This window comes from Trachinotus anak, unplaced genomic scaffold (genome assembly GCF_046630095.1).
Source record: "Trachinotus anak isolate AG129_WGS33_773 ecotype Australia unplaced genomic scaffold, CSIRO_AGI_Tana_v1 ptg000007l, whole genome shotgun sequence".
In the NCBI taxonomy this organism is placed as follows: domain Eukaryota; kingdom Metazoa; phylum Chordata; class Actinopteri; order Carangiformes; family Carangidae; genus Trachinotus; species Trachinotus anak.
The window spans coordinates 6,207,249-6,220,439 of record NW_027273858.1 but is presented as its reverse complement, the minus strand read 5'-3'; the positions used below and the strand labels follow the sequence as shown (position 1 = coordinate 6,220,439).

At 42.1% G+C, this 13,191-nt stretch overlaps 1 protein-coding gene across 27 annotated transcripts in view; it reads right to left on the bottom strand.

Annotated features, from left to right (window-relative positions):
• The window catches only part of camk2g2 (calcium/calmodulin-dependent protein kinase (CaM kinase) II gamma 2), a 71,221-nt gene extending 58,383 nt beyond the window's left edge, over positions 1-12,838 (bottom strand). For 11 of the 27 annotated variants that reach the window (XM_071480124.1, XM_071480125.1, XM_071480126.1 and 8 more), the window contains exons 1-2: positions 12,620-12,837; positions 11,403-11,497 (exon numbers count right to left, since the gene is read on the bottom strand). In XM_071480124.1, coding sequence (XP_071336225.1) covers positions 11,403-11,497; positions 12,620-12,684 — 160 coding nt within the window. In that variant the 5' untranslated portion in view covers positions 12,685-12,837. Of the gene's footprint in view, positions 1-11,402; positions 11,498-12,619 lie in introns of all 27 variants that reach the window. The other 16 variants (XM_071480111.1, XM_071480121.1, XM_071480112.1 and 13 more) reach the window with 2 other exon arrangements.
• Between the last annotated feature and the right edge of the window lie 353 nt (positions 12,839-13,191).

Here is a 13,191-nt window from a genome sequence, read left to right as displayed (position 1 = left end):
ACTCAGGCATAGCTAATGGTCTTTTCAGGAATTTATCAGTGTTTATTTTGAATATCAAAAAAATATTTGCGAAAAGAGATTAAAGATACATATGTGCAAAAAAAAAAAAATCAATTAGTTGATCAGTTACTTTGATAATCAAGTCATCACTTCAGCAACTTTAAAGGAAAAATGTCAAATATTTGCTGTTTTTACATATGATAGTCAACTGAATATATTTGGGTTCTGTCAGACAAAGCGGGACATTTGAAGACATTACCTTTGTCTGTAGGAGATTATAACAGGCTTTTTTTTTCTATTTTCTGTCACTTAATAGACAAAACTATTGATCAGGTGCAATTAAAATCAATGGCAGATTAACCAATAATGAAAATAATTTTTAGTTGGAGCTCTACTAACATCCCACATCTACCATACATCATGAAATGGTTTGCTTTGCTTTCACATCACAAACTAACTGCACCAGATTTTGCAAGGAACCAAGCAGACACCCTCCTCTTCAGGTGGTCTCAGTCCGATTTCAGATCAGCTCAAATAAACAAGTTTCTTTGAACTGCACCAAACACCCTCAATCAATCCATCCTTTATTTTGGAGTTTCTTTTGATATCATGTGGCTCAAGTGATATGCAGAGCATTTGTGCACCTGTGAAACATGGTGAGGCAGACAGGTCGAGAGAGAAGCAGAAAAACAAGAAATAGAGACAAAGGATAAAATTTGGAGACTTCAGTGCAAGCTTTGCCAGCATGATGTGAAGTCATTATCACACACACAGACAAGGACACACACATTAACACACAGTCACACACATTATTGCTGGATGCCTCTCCCAAGTGTGCAACCTGCTTTATTGCCCTCTCAATCTTCCAACTGTCGCAATAAATAATCTCAATAAAAAAACCTCTCCACTTAGAAAACAGTATTATTTCACTGTTGCTAACTTACTTACCCGTTACGTGTAATTACTGCACCAATCTCACAACTAAATATGCGCCTAGTACGTGTGTGTGTGTGTGTGTGTGTGTGTGTGTGTGTGTGTGTGTGTGTGTGTGTGATCTTTATACACTGAAAGAAACACACACAATGCATTCAACCACCTCTGGTGCTGTATCTCTGCTGTACAACCCTGAGCAAACACATGAACACAAATCTATACTGTGTGTAGAGCTGCAATGATTAGTCAATTAATCAGTCGAGCAACAGAACTATTATTAACTATTTTTCAATTTTATTTAACTTATATTATTTTACTATTATTGTTAACTATTATTTCAGCAACTATTTTGATAATGAAATGATATTTTAAGTTATTTTTTATGCATAAATACCAAATGTTTAATGGTTCCAGCTTCTTAAATGTTTGAATTGATATGTTTCATTTTCACAGAACATTTGATGACATAATCTTGGGCTCTACAGGATTTTTTACTGCTTTCTTATGTTTTATCGTCCACACAAATAATTAATCAATCAAGAAAATAAGTGGTAGATTAATCAATAATAAAAATAATTGTATGTCTCCTCACACACCGGGCACAGGTTGGATTAAATCAGCAGTTAATGATTATTTTCATTATTTGTCTGGAAACTGTTGAAAAAAGAATGAAAACGTACATCACAGTTTCTCAGATTCAAATGTGACGTCTCGTTTTGTTCGACCATCAGTCCAAAACACAAAGATATTCAGTTTACAGTCATACACGCACAAATTCCTCACAGGAAGCAGAGAATAGGCTGTGTTTCTGTTTGAAAACTGACTTACATGATCCATTGGCTATCAACATTTGTGCAACTCATTGTTTCAGTGGAAGCTGAGAATACATCCGACTTAGAGAAAAAAGGAAACTGGTGACAGAGAGCTATTCAGAAGTGACTTTGTTGCAGAAGTGTTGGAGCCAGAATACAGGAGAAATATTAGCATGAACATCTGCACACTCCGGTCATTTAGTCATTATGTGAAAAGCTTTCGAGCAATGGCTTTCTTCAGTCGCCATACATGAAAAAATCTGCTGCCACTGTCAGAAGAGAGACACACAAACAAGACCTTCTCCATGACTTACACACAATGATGTGACAGCAACTGACAAGAAAGCGCACACACACGCGCGCACACGCACGCACGCACGCGCACACACACACACACACACACACACACACACACGCACACACACGCACGCACGCACGCGCACACACACACACACGCACACACACACACACACGCCTTGAGATTCTCTAATGTAATGTAATCCAATGAAGTGTTGGCAGACGGACTTCCCCCTGAAACAAACTCACTAGTTTCCATGGAGCGAAGGGCACAGGCATGGATATGAACACCGTAGGGCTGCAACTAATATCATTTAAAACTTCAATTAATCTCCTGAATATTCATTTAGTCGATTCATTATCTTGTCTATGAAAAATCACAAAAGAGGTGGACTACCAGGCTGAAATTGTGCATCTCTTTGTGGTTGTTTTGTGTCTCTGTTGGTCATTTCGTGACCCCTTTTCAGTCATTTTGTGTGTGTTTTGCATCTTTTTGGTTCTTTTGGGTATTTTTAAGGTCATTTTGTGTTTCTTTGTGGTTATTTTATGTCTGTTTGTAATCATTTTGCATCTTTTAGGTCATTTTGTCTCTCCGTTTTGGGGTTATCATCTGTCCTTTCGTGGGCATTTGCATCTCTTTGTGGTCGTTTTCTAACATATACAGGGTCTGGCCCCTCCACCTGCACCCTGTACGCCCGTTCATTAATCCATCCATGCTCTCTCCCCATCTTCTCTGCTTTTGACTGACGAAAAAAGACAAAATGACCAAATTGATTGGGCTAAACAAGCATTTTAAAGACATCTTCACAAACTATCTTCATAATTAACTAATCATTTGAGTCATTTTGTGAGCAAAAAAATATTTATTTTTTTTGTATATGTGATATTACATTGAATATATTAAGGTTCTGGACAGTTGGTCAAACAAAATAAGTATAATAATAATGAATATGTAGTGGACAACTTTACTGTTTCCTGACATTTAAAAATAATTGACAGAATAATGAAAACATTGTTAGCTGCAGCTTAACTATTACTATTTTAGGTACATTTCATACTGGCATTTGCAGCCCTGTGAACTTGTAAATTGAGCTTCAGTGACAGATCAATCCCCTCAAAAGCAACAGTCTCAAACAGCTTCGCGTGTCCCCGTCCAGCACTATATGGCAAATAAAAATTTTATTCAGGTTGGCTTCCACATGATGCCATATGCTTCGGACAGGGGGGGATAATGATGAACAGATGAGAGAGAAAAAGGGGGCAAGATGAATATGACAGGAAGAGAGTCTTTGAAAAACACACTGAACCTCAGTACACTTATACACACACACACACTCAGTATCAAAGTGCTGATAAGAAAAGAAGGTTTGCATGCTGCGGGATGACTGACACCATGCACGTGTTACCATGCACTAGTTCTGATCTGGAGCGTATAACTCTCTCTTTCCATATCTGCATCTTTCTCCTTCCATATATGACTCTCACTCTCTCCCTCTCATCAAATATTCACAGTTGGTCCCATTAAACATTCACCACACAGTGCTGCTACGTTTATCTGCCCTTCGCCAATCAGCCTCCAGCGAGTGCACTACGAGCCCACCAAAAGCCTGAAACACACACACACACACACACACACACACACACACACACACACACACACACACACGTACACACACATCGTCTGCCTGTATGGCCTGCGATGCGGCAGCCTTGTGGAGAGAGGGGAGATGGAAGGAAATGACTAGAAAGAGGGAGGAAGAGGTGGCAGAAGAAACAAAGAGAAAAAAGGAAGGAAATGGTCGCTGAGGGAAAAATGAAACACATGAAAGAAAATCAGGTAAAGAAAGGAAGCAAAGAAACAGAGAGTGAGGGTCCACACCTCAGCTCCTGTCCATGTTCAGTGAGAGCAGAGCAGCCTTGCACCTCAATAATTCAACAGTGGGACGAGTGCCGCCAGCCTCTCTCCCTCTCTCCCCCTCTCTCTTTCTCCCTGACATCACAAGGCCTTACCTAATAACAGTGTAAAAATACACTCACTTCACAGTTCGACACAATATGTGACACATAATTGTCGCCAAAAATAACATGATACACCGTCAAGCTAGATCTCACCGTTTCCTTTTGGTGTTGCATTTTTTCACTCGCCCGCCTCACACGCAACTGATGGAGGGAGGCACACAGTCAGGTGAACGCAACCCGGCTCCGAGCACTGCCAAAATGCACATGACCTACATTCAGTACAGTGCCTGAACGCATCCTGAAGCTGCTGCTCCATTAGCGTGATACTCACTCTACTGTAGACAGGGTGTTAGTGTCACCGGTGGGTGTGGAGTGACCCTAAAATCAAGTGTTGCAACTCATAAATTACAGACCTTGCGTTCACTATCCTTTTTCCATGCACACAGAATAGACAACTGATAATATAAATAAATGATAATAAATACAATTCTAATGAAGGCTGATAAAGCTGAAGTCAATCACAACATATATATATCACACAGACACATGCAAAATCCCCGAGAAAACAATCAAAGTGATGCTCAATGTAAGAAAAATGTTCATTTAGCACTTTTTCAGTTTGCTCTGATGGTATGAAAATCAAAAGTTGACACGTGACATTCAATTAACCGCTGAGAAAAGCAGAAAATTGTCAATTGATTTCTACGCAGATTAATCACCAAACCTTTAAGCTCTAAGTAACACTATCAAAAATTAAATGGCACTTACCATATTACAGACTGAGCATTACTTTGTATGGGTACATAGCTTATGAGTGTCACCTTGTCTTAAGGCAATTTAAACAGGAGTAAACACTATTCATAAGTTTTTTTCATACCTTTGTGTTTTGTCTCAAAGTTTGTCTTAAAGTTGTCATTTACTTGTCAATTTAAAGTTTCACCAATGGCTTCAGTTGTTCACAACATAAATCACTCAATAAAGACTTCTGTACACTATGACAGTGGATTGTAGCCCATACACAAAAAAAACATTTTATAGACAGCACAAACCATTGCACAAAAATTACGCTCTAAAGACAATATGATATTTGGGAGGCCTTACACTCCCCTGGGCTTCAGACGGTTAATCAGATGTCGACATAATAATCAATTGCCAACAATTTTAATAATGGATTAATCACTAAAGTAATTTTTAAAGCAAAAATGCCAAAAAATCCATCAATTTAAATGTGAATATTTGCTGTTTTTTCTTGTCTTTCCTAAATATCTGTGTAAGACAGACATTAGTACTGCATGGGGAAAAAAAAAACAACCTACTTCATCCTTCACCTCAGTGACATGAAGCTGGTTCCAAGAAACTTGAACCAAGCCCAACTTCTGCAGAAATGCAACAGTGTCACGTGGAAAGTCCATGAAGCGCTCAACCTCATTCTACTGTTTACTTTGCGACTGTGGGACGGAGGATACAGTGACTGTCATTGTGATAAATTTCCTGAGTTGTAAAACCTGTCTTGTGGTCCTGTAAACTACTGTGCAGCGTTACTTATGGATGCATCAACATGGCCTCCCAAGGTTGTATTTCATCTTCTTACAAGCACCTGTAGCAACACGCCTCCATCAACGCAGTCCCTTGCACTTTTTTTTTTAAGAGAGCACCAATTATGGCACCACTAAGGACTAATACCTGTCACTCTCAGCTTCAGTGAGCTAACAACTAACAGGAATGATTCGGATCTACACCCTGCAACTGAAACCAAGAACCAACTGAGCAGGTACACAACTTGCCCTTTCTTGTTTTGTGTCATTTTCATACAGGAAGTCTGGGACACCCACAAAGTACAGACAGATTATGAGAGAATGGACCCCCAGGCACAAATGCCCCCAACACCGTGTGAGGGTCTGTTGCAACTCAGGCCACCATCCATTTCACTGAGGCTTATCCAGTATTGGGTCACAGCGGCAACAGGTAAAGGAAGGTGGTGCAGACGTCCCTCTCCCCAGCAACGTTTTCTGTCTCCTTCTGGGACATCCTGAGGTGTTCCCAGACCAGATGAGATATGTAGTCTCTACCCCGGGGACGTGCCCACAAAACCTTTACTGGATATTCATTTATTCATCCATGGAGTTGAAATGAATAAAAATTTAAAATATATATATATAGAGAGAGAGTGCAGATCGGATTATTACTGTGGAGATTTTTTTTGCCACAAATGGAAAAGTCTTTAAGATTGATCAGATCTGAAAAGAACCCCGTGTAATTTAAAACTTAACAAAGTGTTAACTGGTTTATCAAACTGATTTTATTTTCTTTATACAAGACTGAGATAATACATTTTAGAAGGTGGTACAACACAAGCATTTCTCACTCGCTCTCTCTTCACCTCGTGGAGCTGCAGCCTTTACATTAACATGACGGCATCTAGTTCAGACGTCTGCCGTGATAAAAGTGCTATGAATATCTTAATAGATGCGACCTGGTAAGATTGCTGTTGGCACTTTTGAGTAAAACTGATTCAGTAGCTTAATGAGATATATACCAACATGTTAAACCGCCATCTGATTAAAGTAAGGGGGGGGGCCTGTCTGAAAGGGGCTTTTGTAAATTTACTGCAACATCATCAGTGGACGGACTAAAAGCAGAAGACTGGTGACAACAGAGAGCTCCATAAATGGAAAGCAGCAGACGAAAGCTGAGCAGCCAAAAGCAAATGCTTCCTCATATATGTATATGCTATGCACCAGTTTGGTTTTTACAAAATGAGATGAGCTACTGTACTGAACTGATCCTGAAAATATCTTCTAATCTTCCTTTTGTTGTATTTTTAAAATCTAACCACAGACTTCTGGTTCTTTATCTCGGCGCAAAACGGATCCAAGCCTCTACTCGTGATGTGCAGAGGTCATGGCTAATCACAAAAGCCACCGAGAGGAGACCACACAATCTCCCCTTCTCATCATTGTGTACAGATGCTTGTAGGAGCCTCTCCACCACCGAAGTAAAAGCAACACCAGCTTATGAGCACACTTCCCTTCTTCACTTCTGCTTCCCACGATTTTTATCAGGTAGTCACTGCTGCCTCGGGCTAACATAAATTGTCATTATCTAGTTCTGTAAACTGATGCTACAGTCAAAGCCGCTTATCTTGTGTATTACACTATGAAGTATCACAGTATTTCTGGCTTACAGTATCTGTTTTGGGCTGGAGGAATATTTACACGTGAGTAAATGTGCTGTGCAGCTTGTTTCATAAACAAATGCGACTTACTGCGATTCCTTTTCTGCACATGACAATAATCCAGCAACTATAACTGCCCAATCTAGGGTTTTTACTATTATTAGTTTGTTTAAATGTTCGTTTGTTCACTTTTGTTGTTGTTGGACAGATTCAGGCTAGCTGCCCCCCCAAGTCCAGTCTTTGTGCTAAGCTAAGCTAATCAACTGCTGGCTATCGACATGTTCTAGGTGAGTTTGCCTGTGGTAGTTTCTATGCTTTCTCTGCGTACACACAATGGCTACAGTTTTATATCTCTTTCTAGGTCACTCAAATCTACAGACCTTTAATTTGATCGCTACATTTTTTAGAGAATTTATAAACTGAACTCACTTTTGCTATTAAAGAAAAAACACTCTCAAGGTTTCCGATGAGAAAATGTACTGTCCATTATAGAAAACATTACTCTACGCCAAAGAAACGCATCAAATACAAAGATAACCAAATACAATGTGCATCTGTGTCGATGCACACGTGTGTGAATGTCAGCAGAAGTGACAGACCACGTGTGAATGTGTGAGTATCTGTCTAAGCGGCTGTGCGCATGCATGTGACGCCACGCGACCCAGCCATAATCGCTGACCTCACCGCCAGCAATGTGCCCTCCCTGAGCCGCAGAAAACAGGGCTTAATCCCCTGTTCTCTGCATGCACACGCACGCACACACACACACACACACACACACACACACACACACACACACACACACACACACACACACACACACACACACACCTCGTAAGTACAAGCAATACTCCAAACTTCCCCAGACATCAAAGAACCAAAGCTGATACGCTGTACGTTCAGTGTTTGCAAACACTAACAGGGAACACACAAGCAGAGATCAGACTAAACATTTCTAGCATGTGAGGATTTGCCACTGTACGGGCTTCCTACAGCTTAGTTGCACGACTATACGTGCTGGCAGCCCTGGTGTGTTAATGTTTGTGTGTGCATGGAGACAACGTAATCTACATGGCTGTTACTGCAAACGAAGACATGTTTCTGAGTCCAGTTGTGTTATCTTTAATTGGGATGTCATTGTATTTTAATTGCTCAGGTCTGGGAGAACCATAATATCACCGCAACTAAGGATTATTTTCTTGATTAAAAGATAAGTTGTTTGGTCAATGCAGTGGAGGCACATGCTGCGGACCAGGGCTGAACACTTAATTGAAATATTATTGAAATCGCTATGTGGCCAAGTGCATTATCCAAATCGCAGGAGCTGCAGTTTTTTGGATAACGGTAAAATAAGTGATTATACCATCCATGAAGCATTGAGGTGCTATAGAGATCCCCCGGCTTTAAAATCAGATTCTTTTTGTTTGGTACATGCCTCAACAAAAATCCCATCATCATCGATTCTATATTATTTTCAGTGAAAATGAAATGCATTCAGCCCCACTGCAGACTAAGAAAACTGTATACATGCAAAACTACGGTAAGCACAATGGATCAAAGCTGAAGCACTCAGTCTATAAACTGTGATGGATGCGTACAACAGACACTTCGGGTAATAACTGTATCGCTCGCCTTTGTTTTCTTCTTCACATCCATCTGGCTAGCCTTGGGCTTTGTCTTTCCTAACTTGTCTGACTTCTTCTGAGCGATGCTGCTGCACTCCCAGATCTCAGCAATTAACTCCGTGAGTAGATTGTTAACATGACCTTAAGAAACAATGGCCTCAGTTGCAATAAAGCAGAATTATTCTCGAACACAAGGGTGCTTGTCCCTGTGACATATTTCTCCTTGCCTTTCGTTGCAGCTCTGTAAGCATGTTGTGTGTGTGTGTTTGTGTGTGTGAAATTCACAATGTGAAACTATATAGAGTCGAGCCTTGTACGCATACAGTCAAGTGTGAGAACCATTAAGTAGGTGAGAGAAAACGTGTGCAACTGTGTTTGTGCTTTAAGTGAGAAAAGAGCAGTCGCACATGTGTTTGTGTGTGTGTGTGTGATAATTGTCACCACGACTCAGACACACACACAGACACACACACACAGAAAGCGGTCTCTTTCTGCCAGACAGCCTCTGGGATGAAGAGTTTCACCCCTGCTGTTGCTGGGTTACTAGCTCCGGACCACTGCCAACACAGCCCTACACACACACACACACACACACACACACACACACACACACACAAGATCAAATCGCCTGGTGAGAAGGGTTTCTAAGATCTTTGCTCAAATCAATCTTTTGTTTACAGAGATGGGAGGGAGGGGATGGGAGACAGGAGAAAATAACACAAAAAGGAAGGAAAATGAAAAGGGTGGGGGTGTGTGAGAGAGAGAGGCAGGGAGATAGAGAGGGAGACAGAAACTCTGCCTGCGTCTCCTGGGAAAAGAGCAGCCCAGTCAGTGCAGAACTGGCCCCGATCTGAAGCTCACATCATCACTCAGCCTTTGGTGGCCCGGGCTGACGCTTCCTTGGACAAACTCAAAGCACACACAGAGTCCGCGGGAGGCTCACGCAATAAAACACGAAGAGATACAGCGGGGGATCGATGAAATCCAAACGCAAACACAGACACATGTGACGATCAGAACGATCAGCTGAGAAAAACGCTTGGATTCAGCTACATGGCAGAAGAAATACTGTGACACACGCACAGAGCAACAAGCAGACTGACGACAGTGACAACAAATCTGCTACAAATACTGAGGCACAGGTGGTGGTATTTCAACATGTGCTGCTGCATGTGAACACACACACACACACACACACACACACACACACACACTGGCAGAACACACTGATTTAAAGGGTAAATCAAGGTTATTAGTACTTTAGTCTTTTAAGGTTCTGCTTTCCTTTCTAACAGATACAACAACGTTGTTCTCACCAAACTCACAACCGAGATCTGGGAACGAGTCATCATCACTTCAACAAAGTTCAACATGTCAAGACAAATGAGCAGTTGGACAATCAGGCAACAGTTTATCCAGATTAGCGAAACGACTTCTTTGGAGACAGAACATAAAAGTGAAAGCGTGTGAAATGTCAGTAATAAAACTGTATAACACTCAATATCTCAAATATCTGGTTTGTGATAAACTGTTCAAACTCAAAGTTGACACAGTATAGATGCAATTAGCCGGGGAGCTATTCTTAAAATCCACTCCACTGCAAAGAAAAACACGGAAAATGTTACTCAAGTAAAAGTACAATCAGCAAAATGTACTTTAAGCGTTAAAAGTAAAAGTACTCAGTGCAGTAAAATGACCCCTGTGAGTGTTTTACCATTATATCTTATATCAAGAGGTCGTGTTTACTGATGTATTAACATGTGAGCAACATTTTACTGCTTTAGTTGGTTGAGCTCATTTTGACTTTGCTGATTATTTTCCTGTTTAATCAGTCGATTGATTGATTGGTTGGTTGGTTCGTAAAAATACTGGAAATAGTGAGAAATGCAGCCTAAATGCTTGAAATACCTTCAAAACAGCAGTAAGTGTTGATAAAGGCCCTGCAGGCTTGAACAAATGTCAGACATTTATTTTTCAGGGAACCAGAGGCTGAGCTCTGTGACTCTGAGCTGAGGAAAACCCTGTGTTCAGTCAGTCTGATCATCGGACGTCTCCTGTTTTCCTGCTCTGTTCGACTTCTTTTAAACAACGACGCTGTGTTTTACCAGATGTAACTGTGTGAGTGTACAATGTTACAACACCCAATACAAACTATGGCCATAGCTATTAAAATAAATTGCTGTAAACCAGAGCTGTCCTGCTTCAAGCTGCTGTAATACTTGAGAATATTTTAGGCTGAAGGTCAAGGTGGTGCACACACAGTCCTCTGTGAGAGACCAACAGTAACCATAACAAACCAAAAATGGTTGCAGACAACTGCCAAAGCCCACTGAACCTCACTGCACAATTGAAACCGCAGCAGCACAGCTCTGCCAAGTGGCCTCCAGCTTTTCAGGAATCTCCACTGACAAGGACGGGACAGAGCGCCTGGCTCGCTGCTCTTAGGGAAATAAACTAACAAGCCTGCAGCTCAACCGACTTCACTGAGCAGCTCCAGCGGCATGGACAGCAGCTTACTCTTGTCAGCTTTCAGTTTGCATAAATTCATGTCACCCCTTGACTGTAACGCTGAGCCACACAATGGAGATCCGCCGCACTTACCTCTGGCAGAGAGCTTTTTTGTGTTAATAATTTTAGCAGCATACTCCTGGCCGGTGGACTTCTTGACGCATCGGCGAACAACTGAGAAGGCACCCCTGGAGCAGGAGAAATCAACAGATCAGTGACACCTCTTCAAACGTAACAAAGCTCTCCATCACATTCACATTTGTGTGTCACAGGGGAAAGTGCGCTGAACTAAGGGCATGCATGAACCACAAGCACCTGGAGAGAAGGGAAAGGAAGTCACATGCATAATTAAAAACAGTCTGATAGTCTGCGTATGAGATGTGAGAAGAGGTCCTGGCTACTAGTGCGTGACAGGGGACGGACAGGGCTTGTTTCATTGTGAAAGGACCCAGTCCTTAGCTCACAGGGAGAAACGTGAGTAGGGCAAGAGGAGAATTTACATTTAATGTGTCTCCTCAGCCTGGCTGCATTATTATTTTGCACAGATGCCGCCTTTGAATTTGGCTGTACTGGTAGGTGGAGCAGCTCTATTAGCCACAGGCAGAGATTAGATTTTACAGTGGCTTTAAAGCCAGGATCTACTCTGTAACCTATAGGTCCTTTGCTGTTCAAATCCTGAATACAGTCGTGGTGCAACCGCCACAGTCATGTTTGCAGCAAAGCCTTGTCTTCATCTTTTTTTTGTTTTTTTACTTGACATATACAGTAGCCCTGCAGTCTGCTTAGAAATGCACAACAGAGCTGAATGACTGAACAGGAGCCTGGAGATGCCACTAGGCAACGGGGTAAATGCAAACGAGTTTTCGCCTGCAGATAAATTGACAGAACAAGTTGGTCCAATGAGCGGCTGTTTTCACACCTTTCGGGTTTACAAATCGAGCCACAGTGCTTTGGAAAAAAAAAAAACCCATTCCGGATTAACCACAAGCCTCTGTAGCGCCAACATGAACCTGCCCGCAGCTTATTGTCGCTCAGGAGGTTCCCCCTTCCCTACCCTTCCCTGTTTTTTATTATTATTATTATTATCATCATCATCATTATTGTTTTTTGACAGCCCCTCTCCTGCCTTGTCAACACAGAAGTAAAGCGCACAATGGCAGCAGCAGCAGCAGAGGAGAAAAAACGTGCAAACACACACACACACACACACACACACACACACACACACACACACACACGGACACGGACACGGACTGAATGCAACAAGAGCAGCGGCGGTGCTGCTGCCGCCGCTGCAGACGGTCGCTTACTTTCCGAGCTCCTCGTACAGCTGATACTCGTCCGTGAATCGGGTGGAGGTCACGACTGAAGCCATGGTGCCCGAAAGTGAAGAAGGGGAGAAGGGGGGGGGGCCGTCTCGCCTCGCGCTGCTGTGGCCGCCTCGCGCAGGTTCCTGGAGGGGGGAGAGAGCTCGTGAAGACGGAGAGAGGCTCGAGCTCGGAGCGAGGAGGAGCAGGGAGTGGGAGGAGAGAGAGAGAGAGAGAGAGAGAGAGAGAGAGAGAGAGAGAGGGGAGCCGAGCTGTAGTAACGAAGATCCTCTATTGAGAAGATGTGTCACCCTTTTTTTTTTAAACCAAGTAATAAAATTCAGTTCAAGCGTCAAATCATAATCACATTATCTCCTTAATTTGTTATCGAGAAAAACCCAACAGTTCCCACAAAGAGCAAGCACTTGGCAACAGGGACACACACACACACACACACACACACACACACACACACACACACACACACACACACACTCACACACACACACACACACTCCCTTTTAACAGGAAGAATCCTCCAACAGAACCGGGCTCTGGGTGGGCGGCCGTCTGCC